This window comes from Armigeres subalbatus, chromosome 1 (assembly GCF_024139115.2).
Source record: "Armigeres subalbatus isolate Guangzhou_Male chromosome 1, GZ_Asu_2, whole genome shotgun sequence".
Classification (NCBI taxonomy): Eukaryota; Metazoa; Arthropoda; class Insecta; order Diptera; family Culicidae; genus Armigeres; species Armigeres subalbatus.
Window position 1 is genome coordinate 215839373 of NC_085139.1, and position 18866 is coordinate 215858238.

The 18866-nt window shown below is 43.9% G+C and overlaps 1 protein-coding gene across 6 annotated transcripts in view; it reads left to right on the top strand.

Moving 5' to 3' along the window:
* The window catches only part of LOC134205763 (uncharacterized), a 474885-nt gene that overhangs the window by 336391 nt on the left and 119628 nt on the right, over nt 1-18866 (top strand). For all 6 annotated transcript variants that reach the window (XM_062681331.1, XM_062681332.1, XM_062681333.1 and 3 more), the window contains one exon: nt 16803-18010. In XM_062681331.1, coding sequence (XP_062537315.1) covers nt 16804-18010 — 1207 coding nt within the window. In that variant the 5' untranslated portion in view covers nt 16803. The remainder of the gene's footprint in view (nt 1-16802; nt 18011-18866) is intronic.

Consider the following 18866-nt stretch of genomic DNA (forward strand, 5'->3'; position numbering starts at 1 on the left):
GCTTCCGAGCCTCTTGAAAGGAGGCTTCTGAGCCTCTCGACCCACTAAATCCAAAACCCTTTCGCCAGTCCGTACCCCCGGCCCGCAATTAAGCAATACATCAGGGGGATTCGAGGTACCCCCTGGGACCAGTGAAGGTACCCCCAGGGGTACATGTACCCCAGGTTGAGAACCGATGCTGGAAGTCGAGAACATTCCTGTCCATTTAAAGTATTGAAAGTTCCTTAGGTTCTGTAACCATTCAAAAAGCTGTTGAGAATTGCTGGAAATGGTTGTAAAAGTTTTAAAAGTCTGAAAATAAAGCCGAGTTCTAAAAATCAAACAACTGTGTGAACTGTAACCCATGAGCATGTCGGTCGAGAGTATAATCGGCAAGTGGCACTTTACTACGGAGGTCGATACCAGTCTTGTCAAGTTCCCAAACACATCAAAACTGTTGCCTCATGTATAAATCATTGATAGCCATCATCGCCGTTTAATGCCTTCCAGAGATTTCAATAGTGATCTATCATAGACTTGCAGAAACAAAGCCGATAATAGTCCTTCCAAGTACCGCTTGAGCAACTGTTCTTCCCAACGAGCAAGAAGCTCACGATACAATAATGACGGTCGTAAAACGGATAGCTAAAGCAGCTCTCCGGTTCCACAACCGAACCGAACAAAGTAGCAGTAAGTCGTCCTGGATGAGGGTTATTTCTCGTTCGTGCTCATTCGCAACGACCGAAACGATGGCGGTGGTAATTGCCACGCCGAACTCAATGGTCTTCCATGATGGGACGTTTGGGAGATTATGGCGGGGGACATTTTTAATTTAGCAAACTTTTACGACCAGCTAGCCAAGCTCCGGCGTACGGACGGAATGCTTGATTGCCTTCCGGGAAGGATGTGCAGGACTCGGATGCACACACAGGGCACCCATTCATCGTCGAATATCGCATAAATCTCCGAAACAATGGCCGAGGAGGCGTCTGCGGAATTAATCTAATTACGAATCGAGCAACGGCTGTTGGTGCGCGCGGTCGGTTCATCTCGAAGACACCCAGGCAATAATTTCCTCCCACAAACAGGAAGGAACTATTCAAACGATTTCTCGCTTCGCCGTTCGGGTCTCGGTTTGTGCACTGCTCAGCAAGCAAGTAATATAATTTACGAACGACTTCCTGTCTGCGACAGGATTCGACGACGACGGTGAGGAATCGTCGTAGATCGACCCAGAAACAGCTATTAATGCAATCTCACCTAAGTTGTGAATACCGAAGTGCATTTCTATTCTGGGATCGTGTTGCCACCGACTACGACAACGATGCCGTTGACTCTGCGGAATAATGAAATCAAGTCGGATAAATGTGGGCGTGTGAATTTACGAGGAAAACTTTACCGGTGCGGTGGTTCGATCCTGATCCGTGCCGTTGGGGCTGAACTCTGAATGGAGAGCGTAATACTGATGCGAGGTGCATTCGGAAATCCGCAATGGAATGACTTTTGCCATCCCCAAGCAGCAGGAGCGCATAATGGGAAAATGATAAACAAGAGGGCGGACACAATTCTGCAGCTTAGAGCTCGAACGGAATTTGCTATTAAATTAATCCTTGCATCGAAAGTGAATAATTTCGAGACCAATGTGAACTAAGAAATTATGACAGTTGGGTACAATTACGCTGACTGAGCAGTTTCAAATAAAAAAAATAACAAGAATCAACTTCCTTAAAACAATTTGACCATCTAGTTACTCATCCACCCGGAATGCTGCTTGCACTTGCAGCAGAAAATATCGAAAAGAAAAACTGCCAACCGTCCGGGAAAGAATGAACGAAAGAATGGAAATATTAATTAAATTATATTTCATTACATTATTGTTGGTAGTTCCGATGTTGATGCCCCTACCGTTCGCGTTGGAACACAGCCGATTCCGTGCAAGGTTGAAATGGGATTTGGCTTCGTAGAACGTGATTCCGACCGCGTCGTCGTTACCAGAGACCTGCGAGTTGATTACGAGTTGGAACTATTGTTAAATGTGCACAATTGAGGTAATTACTTGTGCGGATTACGAAGCAGCACAGTGTTTGTTATAGCAGAGACGTTTACTTTGGTTTAATAATGGGTAAAGGTGAACACACACGGGCGGAATGATTTATTTTTTCATATCACGTTCACTCAATTTGGAGATTTTTTTTGCCAGAATTTTTTATCGTTCATTGTCACTGCACATTACGTATTAAAGTTGAAATTAAATGACTTTAACGTTTTTCTTCCACTTGCATGTACGTAATATGTTTTTATTATTCTACTCTAATCGTTTAGCCTTTCTCATAAACCAAGTATACGTTTATCACTTCAAAACCTAAGTTTTGGTAGCAGTCTCCGAGACCCAAATGTTGTATACCAATCGACTCAACTCTTTGAAGTTTCAATAAAAAAATAAAGGGGCATGACGCAATTTTTAATGGGATAAAAGTAATCAGGATGGATTTCTTCTTCTTTCAAGCGAGATTCCTCCCGTATTCGAAGAGAAATCCGAATCCCAGCGAATCCCAGAAGCTGAGTAGGATTCCATCCAAGCAGGATTCCATTCGGAATGCGAGTAGGATTCCATTCGGAATTCGAACAGGATGCCATTCGGAATCCGAACAAGATTCCATTCGGAATCCGAGCAGGATTCCATTCGGAATCCGAGCAGGATTCAATTCGGAATCCGAGCAGGATTCCATTCGGAATCCGAGCAGGATTCCATTCGGAATGCGAGTAGGATTCCATTCGGAATCCGAGTAGGATTCTATTTGGAAACCGAGTAGGATTCTATTCGAAATCCGAGTGGGATTCCATTCGAAATCCGAGTAGGATTCCATTCGGAATCCGAGTAGGATTCCATTCGGAATCCGAGTAGGATTCCAGTCGGAATTCGAATAGGATTCCATTCGGAATCCGAGCAGGATTCATTCGGAATGCGAGTAGGATTCCATTCGGAAACCGAGTAGGATTCTATTCGAAATCCGAGTGGGATTCCATTCGAAATCCGAGTAGGATTCCATTCGGAATCCGAGTAGGATTCCATTCGGAATCCGAGTAGGATTCCATTCGGAATTCGAATAGGATTCCATTCGGAATCCGAGTAGGATTCCATTCGGAATCCGAGTAGGATTCCATTCGGAATCCGAGTAGGATTCCATTCGGAATCCGAGTAGGATTCCATTCGGAATCCGAGTAGGATTCCATTCGGAATCCGAGTAGGATTCCATTCGGAATCCGAGTAGGATTCCATTCGGAATCCGAGTAGGATTCCATTCGGAATCCGAGTAGGATTCCATTCGGAATCCGAGTAGGATTCCATTCGGAATCCGAGCAGGATTCCATTCGGAATCCGAGCAGGATTCCATTCGGAATCCGAGCAGGATTCCATTCGGAATCCGAGCAGGATTTCATCCGAAATCCGAGCAGGATTCCATCCGGAATTCGAGCAGGATTCCATCCGGAATCCGAGCAGGATTCCATCCGGAATCCGAGCAGGAATCCATCCGGAATCCGAGCAGGATTCCATCCGGAATACGAGCAGGATTGAATCCGGAATCCGAGCAGGATTCCATCCGGAATCCGAGCAGGATTCCATCCGGAATCCGGGTAGGATTCCATCCGGAATCCGAGCAGGATTCCATTCGCAATTCGAGCAGGATTCCATTCGGAAGCCGAGTAGGAATCGGAATCCGAGTAGGATTCCCTTCGGAATCCGGGTAGGCTTCCCTTCGGAATCCGAGTAGCATTCCTTTCGGAATCCGAGTAGCATTCCTTTCGGAATCCGAGTAGCATTCCTTTCGGAATCCGAGTAGCATTCCTTTCGGAATCCGAGTAGCATTCCTTTCGGAATCCGAGTAGCATTCCTTTCGGAATCCGAGTAGCATTCCTTTCGGAATCCGAGTAGGATTCCCTTCGGAATCCGAGTAGGATTCCCTTCGGAATCCGAGTAGGATTCCCTTCGGAATCCGAGTAGGATTCCATTCGGAATCCGAACAGGATTCCATTCGGAATCCGAGCAGGATTCCATTCGGAATCCGAGCAGGATTCCATTCGGAATCCGAGCAGGATTCCATTCGGATTCCGAGTAGGATTCCAGTCGGAATCCGAGCAAGATTCCACTCGGAATCCGAGCAGGATTCCACTCGGAATCCGAGCAGGATTCCACTCGGAATCCGAGCAGGATTCCACTCGGAATCCGAGCAGGATTCCACTCGGAATCCGAGCAGGATTCCACTCGGAATCGAGCAGGATTCACTCGGAATCCGAGCAGGATTCCACTCGGAATCCGAGCAGGATTCCACTCGGAATCCGAGCAGGATTCCACTCGGAATCCGAGCAGGATTCCACTCGGAATCGAGCAGGATTCCACTCGGAATCCGAGCAGGATTCCACTCGGAATCGAGCAGGATTCCACTCGGAATCCGAGCAGGATTCCACTCGGAATCGAGCAGGATTCCACTCGGAATCCGAGCAGGATTCCACTCGGAATCGAGCAGGATTCCACTCGGAATCCGAGCAGGATTCCACTCGGAATCCGAGCAGGATTCCACTCGGAATCGAGCAGGATTCCACTCGAATCGAGCAGGATTCCACTCGGAATCGAGCAGGATTCCACTCGGAATCGAGCAGGATTCCACTCGGAATCGAGCAGGATTCCACTCGGAATCCGAGCAGGATTCCACTCGGAATCCGAGCAGGATTCCACTCGAATCCGAGCAGGATTCCACTCGGAATCCGAGCAGGATTCCACTCGGAATCCGAGCAGGATTCCACTCGGAATCCGAGCAGGATTCCACTCGGAATCCGAGCAGGATTCCACTCGGAATCCGAGCAGGATTCCACTCGGAATCCCAGCAGGATTCCACTCGGAATCGAGCAGGATTCCACTCGGAATCCGAGCAGGATTCCACTCGGAATTCGAGCAGGATTCCACTCGGAATCCGAGCAGGATTCCACTCGGAATCCGAGCAGGATTCCACTCGGAATCCGAGCAGGATTCCACTCGGAATCCGAGCAGGATTCCACTCGGAATCCGAGCAGGATTCCACTCGGAATCCGAGCAGGTTTCCACTCGGAATCCGAGCAGGATTCCATTCAGAATCCAAACAGGATTCCATCCGGAATCCAAACAGGATTCCATCCGGAATCCGAGCAGGGTTCCATTCGGAATCCGAGTAGGATTCCATTCAGAATCTGAGCAGGATTCCATTCGGAATCTGAGCTGGATTCTATCCGGAATCTGAGCAGGATTCTATTCGGAATCCGAGCAGGATTCTATCCGGAATCCGAGCAGAATTCTATCCCGAATCCGAGCAGGATTCTATTTCAAATCCGAGCAGGATTCCATCCAGAATCCGAGCGGGATTTCATCCGGAAGCCGAGCAGGGTTCCTTTCGGAATTCGAGGAGGATTCCTTTCGGAATCGTAGCAGGATTCCATCAGGAATCCCATCTGGAATCCCATCAGGAACCATCAGGAATCTGAGCAGGATTCCATCAGGAATCCCATCAGGATTCCATCAAGAATCCCATCAGGATTCCATCAGCAATCCGAGCAGGATTCCATCAGGAATCCGAGCAGGATTCCATCTGGAATCCGAGCAGGATTCCATCCGGAATCCGAGCAGGATTCCATCCGGAATCCGAGCAGGATTCCATCCGGAATCCAAGCAGGATTCCATCCGGAATCCAAGCAGGGTTCTATCCGGAATCAGAGCAGGATTCCTTTCGGAATCCGAGCAGGATTCCATCCGAAATCCGAGCGGGATTCCATTCTAAATCCGAGCAGGATTCCATCCGGGATCCGAATTCTTGCAATGATTTAATTAGCAATGGAAAACAAGTAAAATCCTGCGACAATTCAAGCGGATCTTGCGTATTTTTTTGGAAAACTTGGTTTTTTTGGTTTTCCTAACACTGTAGCAAAATTCTTTCTTCATTTTCATAACATAACGATGTCTTTCGTTATTCTCTTAATTTTACTTTTTTCAAGATCCAACCTGACACAGCCCGTTTTTTTTTATCACCGGTGTATAAATCAGGGGCTTCGTTACGCATTCCTTTCCGACAGCTCTTTCGAATGACAGTTTGCATGGTTTGCTCATTTCAAGTCGAGATGCACATTGCCACCAGGACTTTTTTCGAGATAAATCATCACTGATGTTGTTCAGTAATTCTATTCGTGCTTGACCAACAGATAATTACATACATGTTTGTACGTCAGGTGTTCCGCAAGGAAGTATTTTCGGACTGGGTTTGATCTCATTATTCGCTAACGACGTATCTCTTAGTATCGAGAAAAACCAAGTACGTACTTTTAATGAAAGCGTTAATGTTTAGTTTTATACCTTTTGAAAAGTGCATTTTTTGAAGGATCATGGTTTTCATTGGGCTCAATAACTCCTTGAGCCTTCGCTTTATGGTGTTGCCTTTCTTTGAATTTGCTGTCAGAGCTTGGTACCTGAAGCTGACCTGTCGAAACATTCCTGTTATGTCCATAGTTTCAACCATTCTCACCGACAGGTCCAATTCGCCCTTACGCAGCTTGTTGCCTTGTGGCGAAGTAAATATAATCAACTAAGTAACCGTTTCCACGATTCAACCGGTGGTCTGATCCTTTGAAGCATTAATTCACGAGAACCATCAGTTGCCTACTCGGCACTACATTGCACTTCACGTTATTGAGAATCATAAAATCGGATTGCACATACACAGTAATACCACCGGGGCGAAAACTCCCACCGAGTGCATCCTATCGTTCAAAACGATATTGGTTTCCATTTCCGGTCCGAAATGGCTTCATTAAAAGGCAATTCTTGCATGAAGCAATTTTCCATCATCGCTCAAAACGGGTTCTATCCATCTGGTTTGTCGATACGGAACTAATCCCGTTCCTCCATCCGTCGCACCCGCACACACGCGATATCGATTTTCCCACCCACCAGCGATAATCGCTGGTGCATGCATTCGAATTGATTTCTGACGCGGGCGCGGGGTGGGAGAGGAGAAAATTTCCGGAATCGGGTGGTGATTGTTTCCGAGGAAGGCGGACATGTGGAAGGAATCACGCCGCTTCGTGGAAAGGAAAATCTGTTTTTGAATGTGTGTGGGCGTGCGTGCGTGATGGAATCATAAATTGCACAGTTCGGTGTCTAGTTTTTGCAATTTCTAAATGGTGCCACCGGAATTGTTCCATGGTGGATTGTGGGCGACCAAACAAAAAAAAAATAGGCTCCTGGAAAACGAGAACGGTGCGTGGATTTGGAGTTCGTGTGTGTTGGCACTTGGTACGAGGATACAGACTATAATCTATTTGGAAATGTATGTTCGGTACCGATCTATTTATGGACGGGATTCCAATTCAAACGGTTTCAATGAAATTGGGATTTATGGCGGGATCAGATGTTAAGCTTTAGGAACGTGACATTTCATTCCAGGAAATGGAATGTAGCCGGCTGGTGGCGGCTTTTATCGGCATTCAAACAGTGATGGCAAGGGTACTTCAGCGTTTGTTCAAAAATAGTCAGGAGACTGCTTGAAAATAACAATGAGTGAAATGAAATTAGCCAATTTAATTCTTTAAATTTGAACTCATGGATCCAGAGCTGCTTCTGGGCTCGAAAGTCAAAGCCAAGGACTGTATTGATATTTGACTTAGAGCCAGAGTTATAATTTATAGTCAGACCCATAACCAGAGTTTACGGCTTCGGAATCAAGATGGAAATTGAAAAAAGTAAGATGGGAATCAAAATAATAATTGAAAACCAAATTTCTGAGTAAGAACATCATAATCCTCGAAGCAGATGCTCGGTTGCTAAAATTGAAAAGATTCGTGAAAGCTTTGGTTCCTTCAAAGCTATATTTATCTCGCTTCTAATATGGCTCGATTATACAATGGAGGACTAAACAATCTTAACGTTCGAGTAAACTGCTGGGCTGCAGTTCGACGAAATGGGGCAGTACCGCAAACCCGATGTAAACATGGTCAAACCATTATCGACTGTCGTTTGTTCCACTTGATTGTTTAATCTGCAAACATTATCCAATCTGTTAAACGCCCGTAAGCTCAGCAAATATTCGGAACAAGCGTTCCAATTATGTAGCGCCGAGCCAACAAATTCGAATTATCACGTCCCAAACGAATTATGCTCGCCCCGTACAGAACACACACACACCACCTATTTATTCACAGCCAATAAAACTAAATTGAAAATGTTCAGCCGGCCAATTACACATTCCACCGGAGCATGGCCACTGGTACTCGGTTGGAGTTTGTAACTACTGAGGATGGCTTTGATTAAGTCCTCCACAGAGCAACTTGTGTAATTGTGTGCCATTTCTACCCCCTGAACAGCCGACTCACCCCACCACGACGAGCCCGCTCCAATTAGTGTTCCAACGAGGAGAGAACTCGACGAAAATGCCATTCTCAGCTATTCTCTAACGGCCACTTTTGTGTGCGGCAGAAGTAGGTGGACGGGTACGGTAGTTATTCCCGGTAATTAAAACTCGTAATCATAAGACTTTGCATTGCATTCGACCGGCCGCAGTCAACGGATGACGCACAGTTTGCCAAGGATTTTCTCCTGTGGATGACGAAACATGGTGAAACTCAACTGGAGTTGATGATGGCACACTCTCTGATGGAGAATTATTCTGAAGTGGCGAAAGTAACAGCATAATAAGTAGTTCGAATTTCTTTAAATTTGCTGGAACTTGGAATTCCAGTTTGAGTTTTTGAGCCTACATGAAAAACGGATGTTGTTGAATCTAAAATTAGAATCTGATCAATTAGAAAAAAAGAGTAGGCGCGAATCGTTTAAGAATCCATTAATGAAAATATTTTTCAGGAATCCACACACCATTTCTTTCGCAATCTCTGTAAGTAATTCAACCATACAATTATTCATTGATTCAAACCAGATTTTCTGTTGGTTCAAATCCAGAAACCTATTCAGAAATCTACTCGTGGTTTTTTTCAGGAATCCATCCAGAATATCCTACAGGAACCCATCCGTCAGTTTTTAAAAAAATCATCTTTGGATTTCTTCAGAAGTCCTAACAGGAAATTCATAATAAATCCATCCAAAAATTACTTTATAAATCCAAGCTCTGAAAACTATGTCTGCATCATCAATATATCCAGGATATATCATCAGAAATCCATCTGGGAGTTACATAAGAAATCCCTCCAGAAAAACTTCTCGAGATCTTTCCAAGGAATTCATTCTGATCCATCATAAAAAAAAATATCCAGAAAATTCCTTCCGAAATCAATCAAGGCTTCCAGTTTCATTTTTAAGTTGAATCGACTCAGTCATCGATGAAATAATTTTAGATTCCATTCTTGAATAAATCAAGAAACTCGTTCTAGGATCCACTTAGCATTGTGAGCGAAGGCACAGGTTTCGGAATTGACGAGTTCGAATCTCGGTACGGTCTATGTTTTTGGGTGGGAAACATTCTCGGCTCCCTGGTCAAGTTTGGTTTTGAAAAAGTAGCTGTTCCTGGAATTCATATAAGAATACATCAAGAAACTCCCTCTGAAAGCCATCCACAAAAACCGCCAAAAATCCGATAGGAGTCCCACCAAGAAGTTTTACAAGATTACATCCGGGAATTAAATTAGTAAAAAAAAATTCAGTTGTCATCAAGAATTTGGAGAAAAGCTTTCATATAATCACTGAATTCCTTTTGAGAATTCAGAGAATTCCATTGGGGATTTGGAGAATTCCTTCTGAAATTGGCGAGAGTTCTCTTTCCGGAAGTCGAAGAGAATGACTTCCAGAAATTCGGATAGAATTAGTTTCGAGAATTCGGAGAGTTCCATCCGGATATTCGGGGAACTAATTCCATTCGTGAATACGGAGAGAATGCATTCTGGAAGATCGGAGAGAATTTCTTTTAGGAATTCCAAGGAAATTCTTCCAGGGATTCGCAGCAGATTCCTTTATGGACTTCGAAGAGAATTCTTTTCGTGAATTCGGAAAAAAACATTTTTTGAATCAGAGAATCAGAAGATTTGTTTCAGGAATTCGGAGTGCATTCTTTCCGTGAATTTGAAATAATTTTTTACTCGGAAATTTGTAAAGCATTCCTTTTGGAGATTCAGAACGCATTCCTTTCGGGAGTTTGGATTGAATTTGATTTCAGAAGTTTGGAGAAATTTCGTTTCTGCAATTAGATAGAAATCAAAATATCCCTTTCGGTATTTCGAAGAGAATTCCTTCTGGACATTCGGATATTATTTTTTTCGAGAATTCGGACAGAAATTCTTACGCGAATTTGCAGAGATCTCATTTAGTGAATTCAGAAAAAAATTTCTTCGATCAAATATCGATGAAAAAGTACACAGTGGACAATTTTAAACCTGAAAATGTTTAGAAAACTGTTGAAGAATTTTGGTCTACTGAGCTCCGTTGTAGAAAAAGGTTTTGGAAAATTAAAGACACGAAGCAACTCATCAAAAGAATCAGAAGCATCATCCGGAAACGGCAGCATCATTTGGGAAATTCCTTCCAGGAATTTGGGAAATTCCTTCCAGGAATTTGGGAAATTCCTTCCAGGAATTTGGGAAATTCCTTCCAGGAATTTGGGAAATTCCTTCCAGGAATTTGGGAAATTCCTTCCAGGAATTTGGGAAATTCCTTCCAGGAATTTGGGAAATTCCTTCCAGGAATTTGGGAAATTCCTTCCAGGCATTTGGGAAATTCCTTCCAGGAATTTGGGAAATTCCTTCCAGGAATTTGGGAAATTCCTTCCAGGAATTTGGGAAATTCCTTCCAGGAATTTGGGAAATTCCTTCCAGGAATTTGGGAAATTCCTTCCAGGAATTTGGGAAATTCCTTCCAGGAATTTGGGAAATTCCTTCCAGGAATTTGGGAAATTCCTTCCAGGAATTTGGGAAATTCCTTCCAGGAATTTGGGAAATTCCTTCCAGGAATTTGGGAAATTCCTTCCAGGAATTTGGGAAATTCCTTTGCAGGAATTCGTGAAATTCCTTCCAGGAATTTGGGAAATTCCTTCCAGGAATTTGGGAAATCCCTTCCAGGAATTTGGGAAATTCCTTCAGGAATTCAAAATTCCTTCCAGGAATTTGGAAATTCCTTTCAGTAATTTGGGAAATTCCTTTCAGGAATTTGGGAAATTCCTTCCAGGAATTTGGGAAATTCCTTCCAGGAATTTGGGAAATTCCTTCCAGGAATTTGGGAAATTCCTTCCAGGAATTTGGGAAATTCCTTCCAGGAATTTGGGAAATTCCTTCCAGGAATTTGGAAATTCCTTCCAGAATTGGGAAATTCCTTCCAGGAATTTGGGAAATTCCTTCCAGGAATGGGGAAATTCCTTCCAGGAAGGAAATCTTCCAGGAATGGGAACTTCCAGGAATTGGGAAATTCCTTCCAGGAATTTGGGAAATTCTTCCAGGAATTTGGGAAATTCCTTCCAGGAATTTGGGAAATTCCTTCCAGGAATTTGGGAAATTCCTTCCAGGAATTTGGGAAATTCCTTCCAGGAATTTGGAAATTCCTTCAGAATTGGGAAATTCCTTCCAGGAATTTGGGAAATTCCTTCCAGGAATTGGAAATTCCTTCCAGGAATTTGGGAAATTCCTTCCAGGAATTGGAAATTCCTTCCAGGAATTTGGGAAATTCCTTCCAGAATTTGGAAATTCCTTCCAGGAATTTGGGAAATTCCTTCCAGGAATTTGGGAAAAAATTCCTTCCAGGAATTGGGAAATTCCTTCCAGGAATTCGGGAAATTCCTTCAGGAATTCGGGAAATTCCTTCCAGGAATTCAGGGAAATTCCTTCCAGAATTGGGAAATTCCTTCCAGGAATTGGGAAATTCCTTCCAGGAATTCGGGAAATTCCTTCCAGGAATTCAGGAAATTCCTTCCAGGAATTCGGAAATTCCTTCCAGGAATTGGGAAATTCCTTCCAGGAATTCGGGAAATTCCTTCCAGGAATTCGGGAAATTCCTTCCAGGAATTCAGGAAATTCCTTCCAGGAATTCGGGAAATTCCTTCCAGAATTCAGGAAATTCCTTCCAGGAATTCGGGAAATTCCTTCCAGGAATTCGAAATTCCTTCCAGGAATTCGGAAATTCCTTCCAGGAATTCGGAAATTCCTTCCAGGAATTCGGGAATTCCCTCCAGGAATTCGGAATTCCCTCCAGGAATTCGGGAATTCCCTCCAGGAATTCGGGAATTCCCTCCAGGAATTCGGGAATTCCCTCCAGGAATTCGGGAATTCCCTCCAGGAATTCGGGAATTCCCTCCAGGAATTCGGGAATTCCCTCCAGGAATTCGGGAAATTCCTTTGCAGGAATTCGGAAATTCCTTCCAGGAATTCAGAAATTCCTTCCAGGAATTCGGGAAATTCCTTCCAGGAATTCAGGAAATTCCTTCCAGGAATTCAGGAAATTCCTTCCAGGAATTCGGAAATTCCTTCCAGAATTCGGGAAATTCCTTCAGGAATTCAGGAAATTCCTTCCAGGAATTCGGAAATTCCTTCCAGGAATTCAGGAAATTCCTTCCAGGAATTCAGGAAATTCCTTCCAGAATTCAGGAAATTCCTTCCAGGAATTCGGAAATTCCTTCCAGGAATTCGGGAAATTCCTTCCAGGAATTCAAATTCCTTCCAGGAATTCGGAAATTCCTTCCAGGAATTCGAAATTCCTTCCAGGAATTCAGGAAATTCCTTCCAGAATTCAGGAAATTCCTTTGCAGGAATTCGGGAAATTCCTTCCAGGAATTCGGGAAATTCCTTTGCAGGAATTCGGGAAATTCCTTTGCAGGAATTCGGGAAATTCCTTTGCAGGAATTCGGGAAATTCCTTTGCAGGAATTCGGGAAATTCCTTTGCAGGAATTCGGGAAATTCCTTTGCAGGAATTCGGGAAATTCGGGAAATTCCTTCCAGGAATTCGGGAAATTCCTTCCAGGAATTCGGGAAATTCCTTCCAGGAATTCGGGAAATTCCTTCCAGGAATTCGGGAAATTCCTTCCAGGAATTCGGGAAATTCCTTCCAGGAATTCGGGAAATTCCTTCCAGGAATTCGGGAAATTCCTTCCAGGAATTCGGGAAATTCCTTCCAGGAATTCGGGAAATTCCTTCCAGGAATTCGGGAAATTCCTTCCAGGAATTCGGAAAATTCCTTCCAGGAATTCGGGAAATCCCTCCAGGAATTCGGGAAATTCCTTCCAGGAATTCGGGAAATTCCTTCCAGGAATTCGGGAAATTCCTTCCAGGAATTCGGGAAATTCCTTCCAGGAATTCGGGAAATTCCTTCCAGGAATTCGGGAAATTCCTTCCAGGAATTCGGGAAATTCCTTCCAGGAATTCGGGAAATTCCTTCCAGGAATTCGGGAAATTCCTTCCAGGAATTTGGGAAATTCCTTCCAGGAATTTGGGAAATTCCTTCCAGGAATTTGGGAAATTCCTTCCAGGAATTTGGGAAATTCCTTCCAGGAATTTGGGAAATTCCTTCCAGGAATTTGGGAAATTCCTTCCAGGAATTTGGGAAATTCCTTCCAGGAATTTGGGAAATTCCTTCCAGGAATTTGGGAAATTCCTTCCAGGAATTTGGGAAATTCCTTCCAGGAATTTGGGAAATTCCTTCCAGGAATTCGGGAAATTCCTTCCAGGAATTCGGGAAATTCCTTCCAGGAATTCGGGAAATTCCTTCCAGGAATTCGGGAAATTCCTTCCAGGAATTCGGGAAATTCCTTCCAGGAATTCGGGAAATTCCTTCCAGGAATTTGGGAAATTCCTTCCAGGAATTTGGGAAATTCCTTCCAGGAATTGGGAAATTCCTTCCAGGAATTTGGGAAATTCCTTCCAGGAATTTGGGAAATTCCTTCCAGGAATTTGGGAAATTCCTTCCAGGAATTTGGAAATTCCTTCCAGGAATTTGGAAATTCCTTCCAGGAATTTGGGAAATTCCTTCCAGGAATTTGGGAAATTCCTTCCAGGAATTTGGGAAATTCCTTCCAGGAATTGGGAAATTCCTTCCAGGAATTTGGGAAATTCCTTCCAGGAATGGGAAATTCCTTCCAGGAATTTGGGAAATTCCTTCCAGGAATTTGGGAAATTCCTTCCAGGAATTTGGGAAATTCCTTCCAGGAATTTGGGAAATTCCTTCCAGAAATTTGGGAAATTCCTTTTAGGAATTTGGGAAATTCCTTCCAGGAATTTGGGAAATTCCTTCCAGGAATTTGGGAAATTCCTTCCAGGAATTTGGGAAATTCCTTCCAGGAATTTGGGAAATTCCTTCCAGGAATTTGGGAAATTCCTTCCAGGAATTTGGAAATTCCTTCCAGGAATTTGGAAATTCCTTCCAGGAATTTGGGAAATTCCTTCCAGGAATTTGGGAAATTCCTTCCAGGAATTTGGGGAAATTCCTTCCAGGAATTTGGGAAATTCCTTCCAGAATTTGGGAAATTCCTTCCAGGAATTTGGGAAATTCCTTCCAGGAATTTGGGAAATTCCTTCCAGGAATTTGGGAAATTCCTTCCAGGAATTTGGGAAATTCCTCCCAGGAATTTGGGAAATTCCTCCCAGGAATTTGGGAAATTCCTCCCAGGAATTTGGGAAATTCCTCCCAGGAATTTGGGAAATTCCTCCCAGGAATTTGGGAAATTCCTCCCAGGAATTTGGGAAATTCCTCCCAGGAATTTGGGAAATTCCTCCCAGGAATTTGGAAAATTCCTCCCAGGAATTTGGAAAATTCCTTCCAGGAATTTGGGGAATTCCTGCCAGGAATTTGGGAAATTCCTTCAAGGAATTTGGGAGATTCCTTCAAGGAATTTGGGAAATTCCTTCCAGGAATTTGGGAAATTCCTTCCAGGAATTTCGAAATTCCTTCCAGGAATTGGGAAATTCCTTCCAGAATTTGGGAAATTCCTTCCAGGAATGTGGGAAATTCCTTCCAGGGATTTGGGAAAGTCCTTCCAGGAATTGGGGAAATTCCTTCCTGGAATTCGATAAATTCGTTCCAGGAATGCGAGAATTTCTTTCCAGGAATTGAGAAATTCCTTCCAGAATTCGAAATTCCTTCCAGGGAATTCGAGAAATTCATTACAGGAATTAGAGAAAATCATTCCCGGAATTCGAGAAATTCCTTCCAGGAATTTGAGAAATTCCTTCCAGGAATTTGAGAAATTCCTTCCAGGAATTTGAGAAATTCCTTCCAGGAATTCGAGAAATTCCTTCCAGGAATTCGAGAAATTCCTTCCAGGAATTCGAGAAATTCCTTCCAGGAATTCGAGAAATTCCTTCCAGGAATTCGAGAAATTCCTTCCAGGAATTCGAAATTCCTTCCAGGAATTCGAGAAATTCCTTCCAGGAATTCGAGAAATTCCTTCCAGGAATTCGAAATTCCTTCCAGGAATTCGAGAAATTCCTTCCAGGAATTCGAGAAATTCCTTCCAGGAATTCGAGAAATTCCTTCCAGGAATTCGAGAAATTCTTCCAGGAATTCGAGAAATTCCTTCCAGGAATTCGAGAAATTCCTTCCAGGAATTCGAGAAATTCCTTCCAGGAATTCGAGAAATTCCTTCCAGGAATTCGAGAATTCCCTTCCGGGAATTCGTGAAATTCCTTCCAGAATTCGAGAAATTCCTTCCAGGAATTCGAGAAATTCCTTCCAGGAATTCGAGAAATTCCTTCCAGGAATTCGAGAAATTCCTTCCAGGAATTCGAGAAATTCCTTCCAGGAATTCGAGAAATTCCTTCCAGGAATTCGAGAAATTCCTTCCAGGAATTCGAGAAATTCCTTCCAGGAATTTGAGAAATTCCTTCCAGGAATTCGAGAAATTCCTTCCAGGAATTCGAGAAATTCCTTCCAGGAATTCGAGAAATTCCTTCCAGGAATTCGAGAAATTCCTTCCAGGAATTCGAGAAATTCCTTCCAGGAATTCGAGAAATTCCTTCCAGGAATTCGAGAAATTCCTTCCAGGAATTCGAGAAATTCCTTCCAGGAATTCGAGAAATTCCTTCCAGGAATTCGAGAAATTCCTTCCAGGAATTCGAGAAATTCCTTCCAGGAATTCGAGAAATTCCTTCCAGGAATTCGAGAAATTCCTTCCAGGAATTCGAGAAATTCCTTCCAGCAATTCGGGAAATTCCTTCCAGCAATTCGTAAAAGCCTTCGTGATGAACTCATTATCAATATATAAAAATCACGTAAATGAATAATGAAAAAAGATTTGGAAAATTCGTTTAAGGACTTCAGGCAATTCTTTTCAGGAATTCTGGTTTTTGCTTCTAAAAATTCGAGAAATTCCTTTCAGAATTTCGGGAAAGGAATTCCAGGCTAGCAAAAACGAGCCTTGCATGAACAACAGCCAGCTAATGTGTAAAACAAGATGTCATTTTTAAATGCAATCAAACCCTTACGACTTTTTTTTTGCTTTGTCTTACCTCGAGTAACCACAATATTTCCAACTCAAATGATTTAATTACGATGCAATTATTTCCTCATACGAGCAATCATTAGCTCAACTTGACTTCACAATTAATTAGCTTCCTAGACAAATTACCGTCCATCAGCCTCATCTTCAATGCCAGAATCCAGCCAATGTATTCAATTAGGAAGCGAAACGCCATCTGAAAGATAAATGATCTGCCTTTCCTCTAACTCACTCGAATCCCATATCATCATCACTCCGTCAAAAATTCGCCCTCACCTCATGCAGCCAATGGTTACGACAACTGCCATGATGATGATTAATTAACGACTTTCGCAACATAGCTTTCGCTAACCAGCTCTTTCCATTTCGCTTCTATTCCATTTCAGAATGTATCACACGTCGCCGCCATCATCATCCGGAACACATGCTGCCACATTGCCAAGACCCTCCTCCAGTGGTCACCAACGTCACCACCATTTACCGCCGTATCCCTCTCAGCAGCAGCAGCAACAGCAGCATTTTTATGCCGGACCGGGGACATCCTCTTCCAATACGGCGCTTCGAGTCCCCTTGCCGCACTCATCGTCATCGAACTCATTATCAAACCTTGTAGCAGTAGTGACAGATGTCGCCCCGCTCCACGCCAGACTTAAAAAGAGCCACAATCAAAATCAGCAGCAGCAAGTACTTCCAGAACAGCATCAACAACAGCAACATCCGAGGCCAATTGTTTACCAGAGTGGGCAATCGGGTCAGCAGCTGCAACAACAACCGCTAAAGGCCGGACCGAGACCCACTTACGGTGCCTATACGAATAACACTTTACCGCGGGGGCCTTATCTTCAATATAAGTATAACAATATTAGCAGTATTCCGGCGGCAGCAGTGTCGCAGCCGCAGCCGCCGCCACCGAGCTCTGACAATAATAGCAGTGGCGCCCGGTTCGAACTTCAGTCCAAGCAGATTCAAGCCCTGCGTTCGGAATTCCTCGAGCTGGCCACTCACCGGGCCCAGCGGAAACAGCAAACGGCCGAACACTGCGGCAACGACGACCGGGACTCGCTCCGGAGCACCAAGTCGGGCAACTCGACCGCCTCTTCCACGGCCACGGCTGCCACGGCGATAGTCGGAACCGTGGGGACCTACCAGCATCATCTTCAACAGCAACATCAACATCAACCGCAACAACAACAACAGCAATTCCATCACCAACAACTGCAACAGAATCAACAAGGCTGTGCTAGTAATAGTAGTAGTAATAGTAATAGTAACAGTAGTAGTAGTAAGCGGCATCACTACCATCAGCAGCAGAATATCAACTACCATTATCAACATCAGACGCAACAGCTTCAGCATCAGCCTTCACGAGCCGGATCGGCTGCTGGCGCAGGATCAACGGTGGCGGATGGAGGCGGGACTTTAAACCGTGGTGGCGACGGAAGTGGACGCAGCCGAACCGGAGGCGGTCCCACCGGGTACTGCCTGAGCTACGTTACGCTGGCGGATGTGGTGGCCCTGAAGCGGGTCAGCCAACCGGAGGGATGGGCACTGCTGTGTCAATCGGTGCAGGCACTGCAGGATCTGTTTCTGTCGGGTGAGTACACAATCATTTAGTGAATTTTTGAATTTGATTATTGACAGATTCGTTTTTTGAAAGCCACATCCTAATATTGCCATAATATTTATTGGCAACACTGTAGAGATTGAAGATTGAACTTGTTCAACATTACTGAGCCCACTCTTTTGAATTGGTTTAACATTGCATTGGATTAGCCCAACATCGGATTGCTTAGAAGAAAAATTCCATCACGCATATTCACATTTCACACATTTTGTAATAAGTTATTCTTTTTTTTTTGAGTGATATAAAATGAAAACTCATTGTTTTGAAATGGTAAAATATCCCCGCTCTTTTATCACCTTTTCATTAGCCTTTGTCGACCCTCAAAGTTGAAATCCCTTTACTTCTCTTTTCCCGCTACGTAATAATTTTCCCATGTTAGCGACTTGGGAAAACTTGCTTGGGAATCTCCATCCGCCATCAGCACGCGAATATTTCCCCCCTTTCACCTGTAATTAATTCTTGTTGACGGGAGAGTCAGGATTACGTTCCAGAACCCTCTCAGAAACTCCGGGGGAAAGCTGCGAGAAACTATGCTTTATATCCTTTTAATTTACCGGGATTTGTTTCCCCGCTTTCGGCACTGCTATCTTGGCCTCCCCGCAGGCAAAAGTCAACCATGGCAAGGGAACGGCCACCCAAGATGGATGGACATAATAAGAACCCTAATCTTGGGATGCAATAAATTTCACTCGGACAGTGATTTGTCCAACCCGATGGGAGCAAAATTCCGGAAAGCTTCCCCTTCTTTGCCATGCACGCACCTTCTCTCTCCAGTTCAGTCTGTTCGAGATGGACATTATGAAGAAATTGAAAATTCCTATCCGTT